Below are 18,729 nucleotides of genomic sequence, written 5' to 3'. Positions count from 1 at the left end.
TCCTGGACTCTCTTGTTGCCCTTTCTGCTTCTGGAGTGGATGCGCCGACACTGATTCTTGCCTGAATTGTGTTTCTACTTGCTCATCCCTTGGAAACTACTTTGGATGACCTCCAAAGTCAGTTTCTTAATCCTTTTAATAAAGGGAGAAAGTTGACTAAGCAATTGTCCATGTGATTTTCAGCTGCTGAAATATTCCAAAGACATAATAAATATTTGATATTATTTGAAGACTAAAAATGTTAATGATCTTTAAAATGCATCACTTTGATTCAATGATAGCATTTTAGATATCCCTCGATACATGACGGAATGTTATTCATAATACCATTTTTTGCTTCATCCCAAAGTTTTTTACGCCACATTATGTTATTCATGTTATTTCAACTTTGTTACACTTACAGTCAGCCCTCTGGTTATGAGTCTTCCCTGTTAGCTAAATTTAATTGCTAATAAAGTATGCTCTTTTTCCCTTTCATAGTACATCACTCACATGATCCAAATTCGTCATTATAAAGTGGTTCTCATCTAGATATTGCGGCTACATATTTTAGGATTATCCAGTCATAAAATTGATCTCTTAAAAATATTGAGCTAGATATGCCTATGCTTACGCTGTGTAGACCTTTAAAGGCAAAATTACACATTATGGACTTGATTCCTGCCACGAATGGCCTCATTAACTACCTCATCATTGCCATTCCTTACTCTCAAGTACAAAGAGACCTCTCTTGGGTAGAAGGGTAAATACCGTAAGACTGTAGTTATGATCGGTGCATTTTCTCTTCAATAAATTTGAAATAAGACAGAAAAGACATCAAGAAGACATGAAGACGTTAAAGTTTTGGGGTTTCACAGGTTCAAATAGTTTGGAGATGACAATTACAGAAGTTGACAGACATTTGCTGCTTGACACCAACCACAGGAACCGTGACTAACCAGGTCTCCAGACGCTACAGACTGAAATGCATTGTGAGCATTGCGCCAAGCCAAGGCTGCCATGGGCTGCTCCCCTTTCGTGACTGAGTATGGTAGGACAGGAAGGCGGAGCTGACCCTGGAAGATGAGGGACTGGCTTGTCTCAACACTTCCCCCACAGCCTGGCCCAATTCTCCTTAAGACATGAAGGAAGTCTGAAGTGTTTTCCCGGAACCTTCCTTCCCTCACACTGTCCACCCTGCCGGCCCTGTTTACCTCCCTTCGGTTCTCTCTCACAGGCAGTTCCTCAAACGGAATCCTTCCACAGTTAAGTCCATTTTGGTCTTGCTCATCAGTTAAGCCCCAAAGTTGACAATGAGCTAAAGTTTTTGGTTGGCATGTCTGTCCCTGTGACATAATATATCTTCCAGCGTAAGATGCTGTACAAAAAAATATTTTTCCCATTAGGAACTATGATCAATATTGGCATATATCATGCTATGACCAGAAGAGCTAATTTGTTCTCTTATTGCTCTTTCTGTGGTGGATAACATGAGGCTTCCCTCTAACAGCCTGGGTTTATGTTACTGACAACGCAGAAGAGCCCTTTGATCTGTTAAGTTAAAACTGAGTAACTTTGGGACCCCAGATCTTCCTCTGACTACACATGAGGCATCAGACAATCCCTGGTATAGGTTTCTCCTGCAGGCTAGAGTATGACTTCTAAGGTACCATTCAATTTTTGTGTTCCACAATTCTGAGTAACCACTTCTGTTTTTTGAGTCAGTGCTAACAGCAGGTAGAGACTTGTGATAAAAAAAAAGTACCCTTATTTTTTTAATTCAGGGACTGCTTCCACCAAACAGACGTACCCTACAGCTAGTTCAAGAAAAAGGGTTTTATATTAAGTTTGCAATAGATAATTCTGTAAGCATCCAAGGACAGGAACCAAAGGTCTATTCACACTGCATTGGTTTCTTCATTTTCTTTTCCTTCCTTCCTTCCTTCCTTCCTTCCTTCCTTCCTTTCTCTTACTTTCTCTTTCTTTCTTTGAGCAGGATCAGGGTGGCAGAGGGGCAGAGGGAGAAGGGAGAAGAAGACTCCTTGCTGAGCAGGGAGCCCAACATGGGGCTCAATGTGGGGCTTGATCCCAGGACCCCGAGATCATGACCTGAGCCGAAGGCAGACGCTTAACCAACTGAACAACCTGGCACTCGTACACTACATTGGTTCCCAACTAGAAAGGAAGAAACTAAGGTTGACCTATTTATCCAAGTTCTCATGTGTCTAAAAAAGAAGGCTGGACTGAGGGGAAATCTATTGGTATGTTTGCTACACCCTGATTCTTTGGTGTCTCTAGCTGACCAGTTATATTAGTAAATTTGATTCATTAAAAAATTGAGGAGGTTGCACAGGCTTTCCCCAGAAGTCTCTATCTTATCTATCATCTGTCTGTCCTCTCTACCCTCTTTGAGGGGCTTCATCACTTAGCCCCCAGCTTCTGAGCGTTTGCAGTGTTGAGAGTGTTGTCAGGGGTGGTTCAAAGAGGAAGAGCAGAGCTTTGCCCAAGGCGACATCCAGTTCCCAGCTAAAATTTATACAGAAATACTGACAGGGCGAAACGGTCTTAGGATTTGGAAAGCCAGCATTTTCACCCATTTATGGCCCCACACCCTGATGGATAATTGACACTATAATCAAGAACTTTCCTTGGTGGGCATATCCCTTGGCCCAGCAATGCTATTTAAACTGACTTACCCCGAAGAACTAATTAAGGCTGTGCACAGATATGAGTTATCAAGACATCGATTCAGTTATTCAGTACGTTTAGTTAAGAAACATCCTGAATCCCTAATAACATCGGGGTTTGTCGAGTAATGCACACCATAGAAAACAACAGAGCCGTTATAAATGGGGTGGCATCAGTTTTATTGACACGAGAACTAGTCTGAATAAGAGGCTGAGTGGAGAAGGAAGGTTAATCAACAGTAAGCATAATAAGCTCTTGGGTTTTTTTTCCCTTCCTCAAATCATTATATAAATGCATAGGAAGCATGTGGAAAATTGTAAACCAAAATACAGTAATTACTTCTGCATAGCCATGCACAGGATTAGCTAGGATTTTAATTCCACTATTTGTACTTTATGCATTTATTAAATACTTTATAGAAAATACATGTTTACCATCTTATTGAAAGACCGATACAATTATTGAAAAAAAATGCCTGCATTTGTCCTTAATTATGAGATTTGCTGATCCAAATATTGTGAAATAAGTTATTTTTTCTCACTAAATAACCCAACTCTCAAACAAGTCTCATTTCAATGTCTCAACTTTCCTTTCCATATATTTTTATTTAACTCCTCTCACATGTATTTCGATAGAGAAAATATTCAAGGGAGAGAAGGAAATTTTTGGTTCTCACACAAAGGCCACCATCATCCTTGACATGTTACTCTCAGTGTGAGCTGCTGTTCATTTTTGACTTTCTCAAAATAAATAAACCGAGTGGCCTGGTTCGTCTTTTGTCGATTAAGCAAGTGGATATATGTGCGTGGTTACATATTATCTAACGTATAAACGTGCTTAGTTAAGAATTGTGTAAGGTGTTAATGTTCCTCTTGAAGTACTACATTTCATCTAATATTCAGTACGTGATTTTAGTTAAATATTTAAAGTAAACAGTGTTTAAATATGTAGTCCTCTTCAAACTCTTAATCCCTTCAGTATTGTACTTAAAGTGTTGACTTTTGCTTACATATGTGTTTTGTCTCCACTTCCGTGAAAAGTTCCATTTCCGATTCCCCTCCCTGGAGAATCCCTACAATGCTGAGGAGGTAGGCTAGGCTGCCAATGCCTCATAATGGCCTCAGGTGGGTTTCTTTGGTGTGGTGCTATGCAGAACCTTCTCCAGCTTTCCTTACGGGCCAGTGAAGTTTGACCTTTAATGGAGCAGCAACTTACACTAGTTCACTGTTGGTACCCTTGTGTGGGTCCCTCTCCTGGACTCCTTTAACTCCACCACCCTGCAGTGGTGACAACGGAGAGGGCAGCCCATGCCTGCATTCTTATTAACCCCATTTCTCCACTTTCTCCTGGGTTTACGCAACCCCCTCTATTCTGTGTCCCGATGGCTACAGAGATGAGAGGAGATTGTGTGTCTAATGATCTTGTGTGAGCACGACTTGTCACTTCACGCCTTCTGTGGGAAGCAGGGACATTGGGAAAGCTAAAGGAGATATTATACTTCAGCTTTCAGATTGTTCCTCCACTTCCTCGAATGGAGAAGTGACTATAGTTGCCTTTCCGAGCACAGAGCTGGTGTGTGACTGGGGTACCAGCGTCGGCTGAGAACCAGGGGCTTTGAAGTCCTGGTCCCCAACCTCCCGCCCCACCCCTGCCCCCGCATTGGGCCCATGGCACCTTCGCAAGCACCGGTTATCTGCAGACAGAAAATTTTCTCAGGCTTGGCATCAAGGTATGTCCTGGGAGATGACGTGAGCACCACGTCCACGGATGTGAAATTCTCTGGGGGTTGAGTTACTGGTACATGAATCATAATAGGAGAAATGAACTCTTGTTTCTGGTGCTACATAAGCATTGCTAATGAGAAGCATCATGAAAGTGAATTCAGCACCTTTCCACCCATGGCATGGCAGCCGGGAAATAAGAATCCAGATGCACTGTGCCTGCCTTTCCCTTTTATTGCCTTAGTTATCATTATTATTTTTTTAGTTTCCAAAGTTTCTGGCTAAAAATGAGCTAAAAGGGTTCTTTGTAAAATAAAATAAAATAAAATAAAATTTTCCACATTCTGCTTTTCTAAGTTATTCAAAAATTCCCTTTCATCACAATGAAATGAAATTCTTCCTCAAACAGCAAACACATAAGGCTCCTTGGGACATTCATTGTTTCCACTTTCCTCCTTAGAATCATTGTATTTCCAATCCCATCTTAAAATATCACGAACCATCTAACAACACAAGTCAAACCGAAACAAAACATATTGTTAAAAAAAAAAGGGTGTTTTGTTTGTAATATGGCATTTATTTTCCAATGCACATATTAGGTCAAATGTAAGAACCAAAGCGTCTTTCCCACACACAGAGATCTCCCAGGGTAGGCACTGCGAAGGTCACTCCACATGCCACGAGCGGCTTTGTCCACCCGCGTTCAGCTTTCATATACCTTCCGCACCAAAGGACATACCTACCACTACGGTTTGTGGTGGCTTGAAAAGAAAAATGGAAGCAGATCATTAAGAAAAATGCCGCAAGATGTGTCTATGGGGAGCGCTGTAGTTGTTAAGGCAAGGGGAGCGGGCCCTCCCCCAGGCTGGGCGGCACCTGGCCTCATCCTGGGAGGCAGTTCCAGAAAGCAGCAGGCTCACACTCTTTTTGGGTTTGTTCTCTTTTGGGCACTCCTAGCTTTAATGGTCTTCTTGGGGGTGGCTGGCTTGGGGGCGGGCGGCTTTCCCTTTGGTTTCGGCGTGTTGCTACGACTGGTCCGCCCGGCTGTTCGCTTCTTGTCCTGAACAGTCCTGCGCTGTTCCTGCAGCCTCTCTTCCCACTGCTGGGAAACAAGGTGCAAACGTGACCATCATGTACACCTCACCGTGTAATGCTGCTGAATGGACGACAGAACTGATGCCACTGTTTTCCCTGTAATAGCTGCGTCATGACAACAGAGATCGAGATCGCCACCCCGCCTTGCCGAGCACTTAGCGTACACCAGAGGATCTGAAAAGCACTCAGGATGGGATAAAGTCCTGATACCCATTCATTTTACGGAAACTCCCGACAGCCCTGCTAGGTGGACACCATGGTCATGACCAGGAAACAGGCGCGCAGAGCTCCTTTGCAGCAGCCACACAGCGACAAATACCAGAGCTCGGATTCAAATTCACCAGTCTGACCGCAGGGCCCACGTCCCCAGGCTGTGCTACTTTTGCCCCATCACCCTGCAATGCGACATTCCTGCCCAGCAAGGCCTTCTAAAGAGGCTGGGACATGGCTGAGAGCAGAAGTCTATCCAGCCCCACCCGGAAAGCCAGGGGGTCTCCTAGCGCATTTATGGGTGGGCTCACCTTATTCTCCTCCACCCAAAGGAGGACAGAAGCCCGTCCCACCTCTAGTCATCCACTCAAGCGTTAGCCACCCGGACCCGATGAGAAATGAGACTTTCTGGAGAGTTGTTTCCTTACAGAGAAGGACTTTCTGCTTTTAATATAAAGAAATACTATTCATTTAAACAGCAGCATGGAAGAAAACCTGAAAAAGTGAGTCCACTTGAATAGACAATGCCTTTTATTATAACCTAATGCCCCTGCTTTGTTAGAGTATATTTCATTCAGCAAGAGTTGGAGCAAGACTGCAGGCTGGGTATCATCTGAGGCACTAGAAATGCAGCGAAAGGAGAGACACGGTCCCCACCCTCCCAGGGCACAATTCTAGTCTGTTCTGGAATAATCAGCTCATCACGTCTGCTGTTATGTGTGCTTCAAATTCTCACGGAAGCATATTACAATATTTGCTGCAAAAATGAACGGCCCAAACAGCTAGGATTCCCGAAAGCTTGCTTTCCCCTCAGGTCCTTATGGTGGACGTGCTTTCTACATTGATGCTTCTACTCTACTGTAGTCTTGGAAACTGGATCATGCTAGAATTTTCTGTCCAGTAAGGAAGGCTAAGTGCCCTTCTGAGCAGCTCCTGAGTTTTTCGCTCAGATGTGACCGTCATGTTATTCCGAAATGCACGGAGTGGGAGAGGCTGTATTCAAACTACCTTCTCCATAAGCCGGTATTAATGTAGCCTTTTCCCTTGCAAACTGAGAGGCCACAGGCTATTCTAACACCTTTTGTGAACCTGAAAACACAAATTCTCCTAGATATATCTAAACGTATTTTCAGGACAGGGGAGACTTTAACCATTTCTAACCAATGACCTGATTTCTTTAGCTCTGGTGTGATCTCATACCTTTGGGCAAAAAAATTATTTTAACACCTTTAATTGAATTACCAATATTTCAATTAATTAATTAATGTTACCACTAAAATCATGGATTTGGATAAAAAATGATTACAATTTGTAGATAATTGATTTTGACAAACGTCATTATAAATATCTTAAATACAAGGAAAGATTATGCTTTGTACAGAGACGGCATGAATTTTAGAATTGTGTATTCACACCCTTACATGTCTATGCCTGTTTTAAGCCCTGTGGTTGTTAATTCTGGTCAAGTACCTTACTGATTTTGCTAAAATAGTTAAATGAAATACCACAAAGAAAATGAAAACAAACAAACAAACACCTAATTTAATCTGGAAATAACCAGTCGATCAGTATTGAATGCAACCAAATCCCTCTGAAGCTGAAGAGAGGTTCCTGCTAAAACTTCAAAGTCAGAATAGCTGGGCTCTTTACTTATTCAAAAGATAAATAGTGCTGCTATTGCAGGCTCCCCTGAGAGCCTGGAGATGGAAGAATGTGAAGAATCCTCCAGCTTAGAGAATTTCTTCACATGCCCTTAACCCCATATCCTTAGTGTTGCCATTTATACTTACTATGGATCTTTTACTGAGTTGATCTCTCCATTTTTCAACTAAACAGTTTTCAAGAAGCATCATCCTGAGAAAAAGAAATTGATCTTGAGCAATTCTGATTATGAAAGGAAAAAGTTGAAAAATACAAAAAACTGTAAGAAACCAAAATTCTTTATAACCCTTAACTCTACAATCCACATAACCACCATTCATATTTTACTAGCATTTCCTTTTTTATTCTTTCTTGTACTTATATTTGAATCACACTGTATATTTAGGTCAGACTGTACATTTTTTTACCATTCTATTTACACATTTTCTCACATAATTAGAAAAATTTAAAAATACAGCTTTAATAACTATAAAATATTTCAACAATGATATGCATAATACACTTGGGCCTTTCTCTGCTATTGAACCTCCATTTGCTTAGCTACTATTGCCAGCGTTGTGTTGAATGTCCTTATGTATATATGTGTGTGCGTGTGTGTGTGCATGTATGTGTGCACTGACTTATTATTGCCTTAAGCCAGATTTCTGAAAGTAGAATTATTGGGTCAAAGACTATGTCTTTTTCCAAAGCTTTCCATGCACAGCGCCAAACTGTTTTCAGAATGGTTGAACTTTCATTCCCCAAATTTTTTATTTGGATTGCAGAATTAAAGAGGTAAATGTATTTACTAATTGTATTTCTTCTGGAACTTGTCCGTATAGATTTATGTACACATTTTTTATATATTGTAGCCTTAATGTGTCAAATATGAACTCTTTATAGAGGAAGGTTACTATTCCTTTGTCATAATTATTGCAAGTATTTTTTTTTTTTGCAAGTATTTTTCTTAATATTTATTGTCCTTTTTGGGTGATTTGTATGTCCATGATATTATGTCATCAAAATTATGTATTGACATTCTCCCCTTGTAATTTCTTCTAATTAATTTCATGTTTGCAAAGTACTTTGTCATTCAGATTTCACATATCTATTCACCTAATTTTATCCTCTATTGTTACATTTTAAAAAATATCTCTTTAATCCATTTGAAATTTATTTTATAGTACAGCTTAAAGTGAAAATAGGTACTAGTTTTCCAAATAAAAATACTTGCAACATTTACTAAATAATATATTCATGTCCAATTGATTTACCTTATCTCCTTCATAAGTTATTTCGTGCATTAGAATCTGTTTCAAGTCTGCTTCCTCTGTGTTATTTACCTATATATGTACTCCTGCCCCACGCGGCTTTAGCAAGTGTAGCTTTGTACCAGTTTTCTGTTTCTCCTAAGGCAGGTCTCCTTTCAAAAGGTATTTTCAATCATCTCCTTTACACGCCCTTGCCCATTTTGTTCTTCCAAATGATCATCAGCATCATTTGTGAAGACATAAGTCCCAGTCATGCAAAAATATTTTTACTGGTATTTTCATCAGAATTACATTAAGTCTACAAGCAAATAGAAAGGATGACGGGAAAGCGGTTATTTAATTCATTTATAATCCATTCATCTGTCTCAGTAGGATTTAATGACAAGCAATCCGGAGCGTTCCCAGAACGGCATCTCATCCTGCACAGATACGAACATCTGGGCAAGAGATGAGCCCAGAAACATTCAGTCAACCCTCATTCACTCAGCTTCTTTAGAGAGACAAGCTATCAAGCCAAGAACAGCTTTAAAGCCAAGAACACAAGGTGGCACAGGCGGTGTGAGGAGGGTACCCAAGTACTGATAAGGAACAGATTGAGGAAGTAGTCAAGTGAGTCAGTTTCAAAAGGGGTTTTGGAGAGATAGTCCATAGCTGTATCCAGAGGAAACCGATGAGCATTAATGACAGGGAATCGAAGGGAAGACAGGTTCTATAAAAAAGGAGTCACTTTGTTGGAGATATAGCCTGCAGCAGGTTATGGCATCCTTCCTGGAACCTGGTCTGCAGAGTTCGATTTTTCCATTACAAGGAATGTGATATAAAAAGATGTGAAGGAAAGAGAGGTAGGGAGGCACACTCCCAGCTAGAGATAAGTGTATATGTGTGTGTGAGTGTGACTGTGTATGTGTAATGGTTTATCAAACAAATACCGTACATTTATATTGCATATAAGGAAAACATGGACCTGTCATCTCAAATGGCCAATGTTACTAGAGCTGTAAGTTATTAAAGAGCTCTTAAGAAATATTCATGATTTATCACACTAAGATTGATTCAAGGTTTGAGAAGAACTGTTTTAACTCATAGCAATTTTTCTGCTAAATTTTTGAAGTTGCTTAATGAATTCCAAAATTGATTTTTAAGGATTCCCTTCAAATACTCCTATTTCTATTTTTTTCCTTAATGCCACGAGGAAGTCAATGATATTTAGGATATGCGATATGGCAACAGTGGCATCTATTAAAATTATTTATTTATTTATTTATTTGGTTGTCTTTTTAAAAAAAGAACTATGGGTGCCCCCCCCACTTTTTTTTTTTTTTTAATAAACCATCCCTGCTAAACGAGATTCATGCTTCTAGAAGAAGTGTGCAGTTGCTTCTGCCCCTTCGTGCCTACCTGGAACGCCACTCGTAACACATGATGAGAACGTCTTGGTGGGGCAGGATGTGAGGACACTGGCAGGAAGAATTGGTGATGAGCGGGACCTGCGTTCGCGGGATGGGGGACGAGGACTTAAAGATCTCTTTCACGTCCACCACGGTGGTCACTTCGTTACAGCCGCTCCTCTGCACAGCTTTTATCTTGGCGTGAATGACTGCAATTTAAGAAAAGTGAGAGCAGCGTTTGATGGCGCCTTTGGAGACAAAGAAGGATATGTCTTCGCGCCAACTCCTGAGCCTCTCTTAAAGAATCCCTCCTGTAATTATGGTCATGTCCAAGCTGCCCAGACGCAGGCAAGGAGCCCACACAATCACACTGTCTGCATTGTCTTTCAAGTCCCGGATGCCGCGGTGAGACGCAAGAGCGTGGGGACCAGCGGGCTCCATCTGGGCTGTGCCTCCGGCTGGGTGACTGCTCGGATCGGGCGGCAGCTAGGACGTGAATAGAGACTCTCATGCATTGTTCCCAGGCTTAAAATCTTATGGTTAGTCTCCTTTGTTTGTATGTTTGTTGGCTCAAGTCATATTTGGAAATTCATGTCAGGAACGTGAATAAAATTCTCACAGAAACGAGTATTTGTTGATCCTCTGCCTTGTGAGGACCTGAAGTGAAGATCATGTGTTTGCGAGTTCAGAAGCCGCTTTTTCAAAGACGTATTATGAGAGGGAGAGAGAGAGAGGGAGAGGGGGAGAGAGAGAGAGAGAGAGAGAGAGCATGAAGGGGGAGTGACAGAGAGGAGAGAGAATCTCAGGCAGACTGCCCGCTGAGCCCAAGGTCATGAGATCATGACCGAGCAGAAATCAAGAGTCTGATGCTCAACCCACTGAGCCACCCAGGCGCCCCTCAGAAGCCACTTGAAAGTTTGTTTGGTGCAACCATCCGTCTGATGCTGGAACTTCCTCTCTTCCAAAGGAAGTTATTAAAGTCATAACATTTCTGAACTGGAAGGAGTCTCTGAAGATCACCGCTCTCAATCCTTTAATTGTGCCGACTGTCAAAGCCAGGTCTGTGGTGAGCAGAAGTCTAACTCTTATTACAGATGGCTGTTAACATCACTGTCCCTGATACAACTTTAAATTCTGTCTCTTTTGGTTCCTTGCTATGACTGCCTTCCACGGAATTGTAATCAGCCTAGCATGGATCTGTCTTGGATTCCGTCCTAGAAAGCTGGTTTATGAAGAAGCCAAAGGACTTAAATAGAAAACGGTTTCATCATCAAAGTAGTTCAGGGAGAACAGCAAGACAGTGAAACTAGGGTTAGTAAGGAGGGCTTGTTAGTGTCAGACGAGGGACAAAGTAGATTAGATTAAGACAAAACCTACAAAGAACAGTTTTAAACAACAATAATGGAAGCTACTGGAAAAGATAGTTGTTTTTTGTTTGTTTGTTTGTTTGTCCGGTTGAGTTACCCACATTGGCTGTGTATAATCTTAAATCTTACAATTCAAATAAGAGGTTTTTTTCAGACTTTCATATGGCCATGCTCTTCCTACTTACACATGTGATATATCGCATAAAGTTCAGGATTTAAAATTTCAGTCTGAATTACAGAAAACAAAGTTAACAAATAAAATGACACTTTTGCCAAAACAGTTCCTGTTCTTTCAGCAGAAGTAATTTAAGAGACGCAAAGGAACATAAAGGAGTCCAAACAGATATTTTAAAAGAACCTATTTGGGGGGAGACTGGTTGGCTCAGTTGTTAAGTATCTGCCTTCGGCTCAGGTCATGATCCCAGGATCCTCGGATCAAGTCCCGCATTGGGCTCCCTGCTCGGTGGGAGGCCTGTTTCTCCCTCTCCCTCTCCCACTCCCCCTGCTTGTGTTCTCTTGTTCTCTGTCAAATAAATAAATAAATAAGATCTTTCAAAAAAAGAAGGTATTTTTAACTAAGTTTACTTTCAAATGGTAATAGAATTAAATTTACTTAAAAAAATTAAAAATAGCCTGATTCATCAAACAATGTGCTGACCATTCTTTCCAGTAAGAGGACTATTTTTTAACATCTTAATTTTATTTTATTTTTTTCAGTGTTCCAAGATTTATGCACCACACCCAGTGCTCCATGTAATCCGTGCCCTCCTTAATACCCACCACCAGGCTCACCCATCCTCCACCCTCTCCCTTCCAAAACCCTCAGTTTGTTTCTCAGAGTCAATAGTCTCTCATCCTTCATATCCCCCTCCATCTTCCCCAATCACCTTTCCTTTCCTTCTCCTAATGTCCTCCATGTTATTCCTTATGCTCCACAAGTAAGTGAAACCATATGATAATTGACTTTCTCTGCTTGACTTATTTCACTCAGCATTATCTTCTCCAGTCCCATCCACGTTGATGCAAAAGTTGGGTATTCATCTTTTCTGATGGCTGCATAATATTCCATTGTATATATGGACCATATGAGAAGAGGATATTTAAACTATGTCAATACTTGTACATATTTTCTCGCAATGCCTTTAAGATGTTAAATACTTACAGGTGTTTATAAGTAAAAAGAAACATGGGTGGGTCTTAGTTCTTGGGCCCCTGGGCCTGAGATAATGCAACCCATGGATCATGCACCCATCCTTCAGGAAACCTCAGGAAGAGAACAGGTCAGGTGGGCTGGCCTGGCTGACTGGCCCATCTCCCCAAGACAAGTAGGAACTCGATGGCAAATTTGCACTCTGACCCACATCACTGTTCTCCCTGGGTAAGCTACTTTGGTTTTCCTTAGTTTACCCAGAAAAGCAAGGCACTTGACAGTTGTCTTTGTGCCATGGAGAACCCACGGAACCACTTGGTCATCATCTTTGTGGCTGGCGTTGTAACGTGCCAAGTCCCCAAGTGAAGGCTGCGTCGGTGACTTACCGTAGCTGTAGTTTTTGCTCAGATATGTCGCCAGAGTGGGCTTCACCTTCTTGCACTTGCACCGGTCTGAAGGAGATGAAAGAGAGACAAGAAGTTGGAAAAAGTGTCCCAAAAACCACTCTGGGGAGGAGACAAAGAGGGAACCTCAAGGAGAAAGAACTCACCAGGGCTTAGGCGTTTACAGTCCACATCCAGAGGCCTTTCCTGAACCATCATGTCTGGTGTGATGTCTATCCACTTAGCATCTGAAACACACACAGAGCCGCACGGGTGTGGTCAGTCACTTAGCCTGTTCACCCAGCTGGAATAAAGAACCATCTGGGAGACACACACTAGCATAGCATCACAAAAGAATAATACTACATTGTAAAAGGGGCATGTGATTTTCAAATCTCTCTTTCATACAGCCAAGTCCATTTGACTTGGCTGATACACACAGCTAACTTCCCTTCCAAATCCATTTTAAAATGTTGGTTTTTCCAAGTTGACAGTTGACTCTAATCAAAATATCCAGAATATTTCCAAATCACCACCTCTCCTTTTGCAGTGCAGAAACAGTCCACAGCTAAATAAACCCCCCGAAAAGCATAACCTTCTATCATTTACATAATGTAAGCAATAAATTTTTTTTCCTGAAGCTTTGAACTACACAGGAGTTTCTATTTTCTCTTCACTTTACTTCTCCTTCATGTGTTGGGCAATACTCTGAGCTAGAACCTCAGAAACTACACTAAGGCAACACCATAATCTCTTTAAATGTGCAGGAACCTGGGTCAGGGATAAAGGCATGGAAAATATTCTTAGATTTCATTTCAAGAAATGGATTTAAACTTGCTCCTTCATCCTAGAAAAGCAGTAAAATTTAAAAAAGAAAAAAAAGGAAGCAAAAGTTGATATCCAGTTAACTAAGAGGTCACAGGCATTGACCATGAAACAGACATCACAATTTTTCAGAACGACTAAATTTACAAAAGGCACTCCTGGTGGGGAGTGATGACCGGTACCGAATTTTTCCTCAAGAGTTTTCAAGAGCTAACACTAACTGGAGAATTCCCGTGGGACCGTTTGCAGGACTCAAGGATACACGCCAAGTGCTTAACTCCGGCCCAGACCCATCCTATGCCCCACCTATACGCGTGTTTGCTGCCGCTGTTCTCTCACTGTCAATGACAATGCCCTCCATGGTTCTCTCTACAAACACTCCTCACCCCGCACACACACACATAGTCTATGGACGTGGTATGCTTCAGTTCCCGAAATTCCCCTAGGGAAACCAGACTTTACCCCAAAGTCAGGTCACCAGCCCTTCCCACCTCCTCCAACCCTCGGGAGTGGGACGGGGGACTGACTGCCCAGCCACTGACATCCCGAGAAGCGGGCGCCAGGTTCTCAGGCAGCAAGAATGCCCCTCGCCCCCTCGGTCCTTCCCCTGCCTCACCCTCGGGGAGGTCGGTGACGATGGCTTCCGGCGAGATGCACACGCCGCGATCGTAGACGGGCAGCTCGTCGCAGGCCAGGCTCTCGGGCCAGCTGTGGTTGTACATCTTCATGAGGGGCTCGCAGTCGTCGCGCGCGCTCTGGCACACCGACTTGCACGGCTTGATGGGGTCGTGCAGGAACTCCAGCGTGCAGATGGGCGCGTACATGGCGCAGAGGAAGAAGCGCAGCACCGAGCTACAGTTCACGTCCACCAGCTCCTCGTACTGCTCGATGGCTAGGATGGCGTTCTCCTGCGTGCTGTGGTGCAGGTGGTTGGGCATCCGCGTGATGTTCCAGGGCATGTGCCGGCACATGGGGATGCGCACCGCCTCGCAGGGCGCGCCGCGCACGCCGAGCGTCAGGCGCAGCCCCAGGCACAGCGCCGCCAGGACGGAGAGCAGCATGGCACTGCCCCGGCGCGCCGCCGCCCCGACAGGCACAAGGGGCCCCTGGCTTGCTGGCCCCCTAGTCTGTCGCCCTCCCTTCCACGGGAAGGAAGTCCTTCGGGGGTACGGGAGAGGCTCTCCGCCCGCGCTGCCGTCGGTAGCGGTGCGGGGCCGCGGGGGCTGGCCGGGGGTATCCGGCGTCCGGCGCACCGAGCTCGAGCAGCGCCAGCCCTCAGCCTGCGGGGCGCGGACCCGCCCGGGCAGCTCCAGTCCCGGACCCGGCAGCTCCGAGCGCAGCCGGCCTCGGCCATTGCGGGACCCTATTTATCCCGACACTTCCCCTGACGTGGGCCCGGAACGCTCCCTTGGCAGCGGCGGGCGCGGCGCGGGCTCCCCCTCGGCCGCCCCACCCCCCAGGCCTCTCTTTGCCGGAGCGGTGACATCATCTCCTCCGGGCCGCAGCCGCGGGCTGGAATCCTGCATTTCCCCAAAGTCCCTCCTTTTTAGTCTGGCCAGTCCTTTTACTTCGCACCAAGAGACAGTCTCTGGCAGTCGTTTTGGACACCGGATCCAGGAGGGTGCAGGAGAGGATTTCAGGAGAGAGGAAGACGCTATCTGGGTCAAAGCTGAACTTTGCTCTCTCTCTGCCACATAGGTTCCCCAAGTACAGAGTTGGAGGGAAATGGGAACTCGTGCGGCCCTTTAATTCTGAACATGCTTACTGTCCCCAGTAGGGGGCAAGAGAGGCGCGGAGCGGCGAGACTACTGTGTGGCGCTGGACCGACACGTTACATAAACACATCCTCCCCCGCGCCCCCCACCAGTTGCACAGTTGGGTTTTGTTATTGTTGTGACTAGAAGACATGAATTTGGGCTCAGGCTTTTCCAGAATGGCATTTGGTCTGTACCTGCTCCAGGAACAGAACTATCTGAAGGTGCAATAATAGCATCTTCTAGTTGAGGAATGTTTTCCATCCGCCAACATTCCTCTTCCTTTTTCTCACTCCCTATTCCTCTCTCCAGTCTGAATGCAACCCAGGAGAAAACACAGAGCGCCGGACTGCACAATCTGAAAGACTTTTTTTCCCTTTTCATGCCAAGTGATTTCCAACCCAGCAGCCTGGAATTTGATTTTTTTTTTTTAAGATTTTATTTATTTGTCAGAGAAAGAGAGTGCAAGGAGCACAAGTAGGGGGAGCAGCAGGCAGTGGGAGAAGCAGGCTTCCTGCTGATCAGGGAGCCAGGTGTGGGACTGGATCCCAGGACCCTGGGATCATGACCTGAGCTGAAGGCAGATGCTTAACAGAATGAGCCATTCAGGTGTCCCTAGAATCTTAATTTTTTTTAAAAAGATTATTTATTTATTTATTTGACAGACAGAGATCACAAGTAGGCAGAGAGGCAGGCAGAGAGAGAGGGGGAAGCAGGCTCCCCGCTGAGCAGAGAGCCCGGTGTGGGGCTCGATCTCAGGACCCTGGGATCATGACCTGAGCCAAAGGCAGAGGCTTTAATCCACTGAGCCATCCAGGCGCCCCTAGAATCTTAATTTTTGATGTGCTTGAAACATCTGGTGTGCATCTGGTGTGCTTGAATGTTAATCTTTAAAAACATAGTTCAGGGCATCTGGGTGGCTCAGTGGGTTAAAGCCTTTACCTTTGGCTCAGGTCATGATCTCAGGATTCTGGGATCGAGCCCCCCATCGGGCTCTCTGCTCCCTCACCCCCTGCCGTGCCCCACCCCTGCCTGCCTCTCTGCTACTTGTGATCTCTGTCAAGTAAATAAAGAAACTCTTTATTTAAAAAAAAAACCAGCATAGTTTAGGGGCTCCTGGGTGGTTGAGTCAGTTAAGTGGCTGCCTTTGGTTCAGGTCATGCTCTGGGGTTTCTGGGTTGGAGTGCTGCATTAGGGTCCTTGTTCAGTCACGAGTCTCCTTTTCCCTCTGCTGCTCCCCCTGCTTATGTTCTCTCTCTTTCAAATAAATAAATAAAATCTTTTAAAAATTTATTTGAAAGAGAGATCACAAGCAGACAGAGAGGCAGGCAGAGAGAGAGAGGGAGAAGCAGGCTCCCTGCTGAGCAGAGAGCCCGATACAGGGCTTGATCCCAGGATCCTGAGATCATGATGTGAGCCAAAGGCAGAGGTCCAACCCAAAGAGCCACCCAGGCACCCCTAAATAAAATCTTTTAAAAAAACATTAAAACATAGTTCAATTAGAAATCTGAACATATGGCAGATAGATTTTTTCTTTTTGTTTTTATTATTATTATTATTTTGCCTCCAAAGCTTAGACTCACAATGTTAGTTTAGTTTTAACTCTGACCAGAACTAAGAATTAAAATAGCCCAAGGAACAAAAAATATAGCTGGCATTTTATTGAGCATTTACAATGGGCTGGGCATGGTGCTAAGCTCTTTAAAGGCACTTATTTTATCTTATTTTTTTTTTTATAGGAAACATGTTAAGAGGACAAATGACACAAATAAATTTCAGGATTCATCCAACGAGTCGGGTTCTATTTAGGGGAAGCCCAGAGCAGCCAAACATAGCCATGCCAACCTAGAGAGATATTTCCAGTTTCAGACATGTCTCGAGCTCCCAGGACGCCAAACCAGGTCAATAAAATATCATGCACAGGGGATAACCCAGATGACATCCTCAGCCATTTCCAGCAGTCAAACCCAATGAGTCTAAACCCCCTGGCTTAGTGAAAAATATTTGCAACCCCAATTTTTACAGGGGAAGAAAATACAGTTTTGAGAAACAGCAGAACCTGGCTCCTTTTTCCTCTGAGTTGTTTGAAGAGGCAGACTTGGAAAGGGTTGTCCATGGTGCAGCCAGCTGGAGTCTGCTGTGTCTGCCCAGCAAGTACCAAGTCACAACGCTGTGGGCATTGCCCTGATGTTCCCCAGGGCATGTCCTTTAAGAAGGGGTGAGGAGAATGTAAGAGGCTCTCTGTGAAGACTTTTGACCCCCTCCGAGAGGGTCCCTGGGAGCCAGTCTTTAGTGGTTCTACTTGGGATGTGGCAGCAGTGAAGGAATCATCAGCAGGTTCTATCAACTGACCTCTGTCTTCAGGCCCTGCCTTAGCACTCAGTCTGTTACCCTGTACTTGACATTGATTTGCCCTGCCAGGTTTCTCAACCTCTGTGCTCTCAACCCTGGGGCCAGATAATTTTTTATTGGCTCCTGTGCATTATGGGAAGTTTAGTAGCATCTCTGACCTCCTCTTACTAGATGCTGGTGGCAGCTTAATCCCCACCCATTATGACAATCAAAAATGTCTCCAGATATTGCCAAGGGTCTCCCCTGCTGTTCTCCCCTGTGGCTTCAGTTACCACCTAGATGCCGATGGCTTCCCAAACCAGCCCTCTAGCCCTGCTGCTTTCTGGAAGTGCTTCTCCAACTCTCCCTGGGGTGTTCCCATCTGTGTATCCCACAGGCATCTCCGAGTCAACCAGTCCTAAACTGATTTGTCTTCTTTCCTCATTCAGGACTGAGCTCCCACTGGCCGAACCCAAAAGCTCTTCCTCCGTCTGTACAGTCCCCATCTCTGCTCCGCCCTCTCCTGCTGCCACCGTCTCAGTGCAGATGTCACTGTCCCTCATCTGGATAATAACAGCATCTCCCTCCTCCTTCTCCCTGTCCATTCTCCACACTCACATGTGAGAAATCTTCGTAAGGCTTACGCCTGATGGTGCCCCTCCCTGGCTTTCAAGGCCCTGAGTCATCTGGCTCCAGATGACTCTCCTTAAAAGTGCTATCCTACTGATCCATATACACTATGGAGTATTATGGCTCCATCAGAAAGGACGAATATCCAACTTTTGTAGCAACATGGACGGGACTGGAAGAGATTATGCTGAGTGAAATCAGTCAAGCAGAGAGAGTCAATTATCATATGGTTTCACTCACTTGTGGAGCATAACCAATAGCATGGAGGACAAGGGGCGTTAGAGAGGAGTAGGGAA

The 18,729-nt window shown here is 44.2% G+C and overlaps 1 protein-coding gene across 1 annotated transcript; it reads right to left on the bottom strand.

Moving 5' to 3' along the window:
• Positions 1-2,829: 2,829 nt before the first annotated feature.
• SFRP4 (secreted frizzled related protein 4) lies at positions 2,830-14,803 on the bottom strand. The gene is made up of 6 exons (XM_044245782.1): positions 14,335-14,803; positions 13,061-13,141; positions 12,897-12,962; positions 10,004-10,202; positions 7,484-7,547; positions 2,830-5,490 (listed from the first exon to the last, which is right to left on the bottom strand). Exons 1-6 carry the CDS (start codon positions 14,777-14,779, stop codon positions 5,305-5,307), a joined length of 1,041 nt encoding a protein of 346 aa, XP_044101717.1. The 5' UTR covers positions 14,780-14,803; the 3' UTR covers positions 2,830-5,304.
• Between the last annotated feature and the right edge of the window lie 3,926 nt (positions 14,804-18,729).

Source organism: Neovison vison, chromosome 4, assembly GCF_020171115.1.
Source record: "Neovison vison isolate M4711 chromosome 4, ASM_NN_V1, whole genome shotgun sequence".
Lineage (NCBI taxonomy): Eukaryota > Metazoa > Chordata > Mammalia > Carnivora > Mustelidae > Neogale > Neogale vison.
Note: the sequence above shows the minus strand (reverse complement) of the source record. Positions and strands in the feature narration are given on the sequence as shown.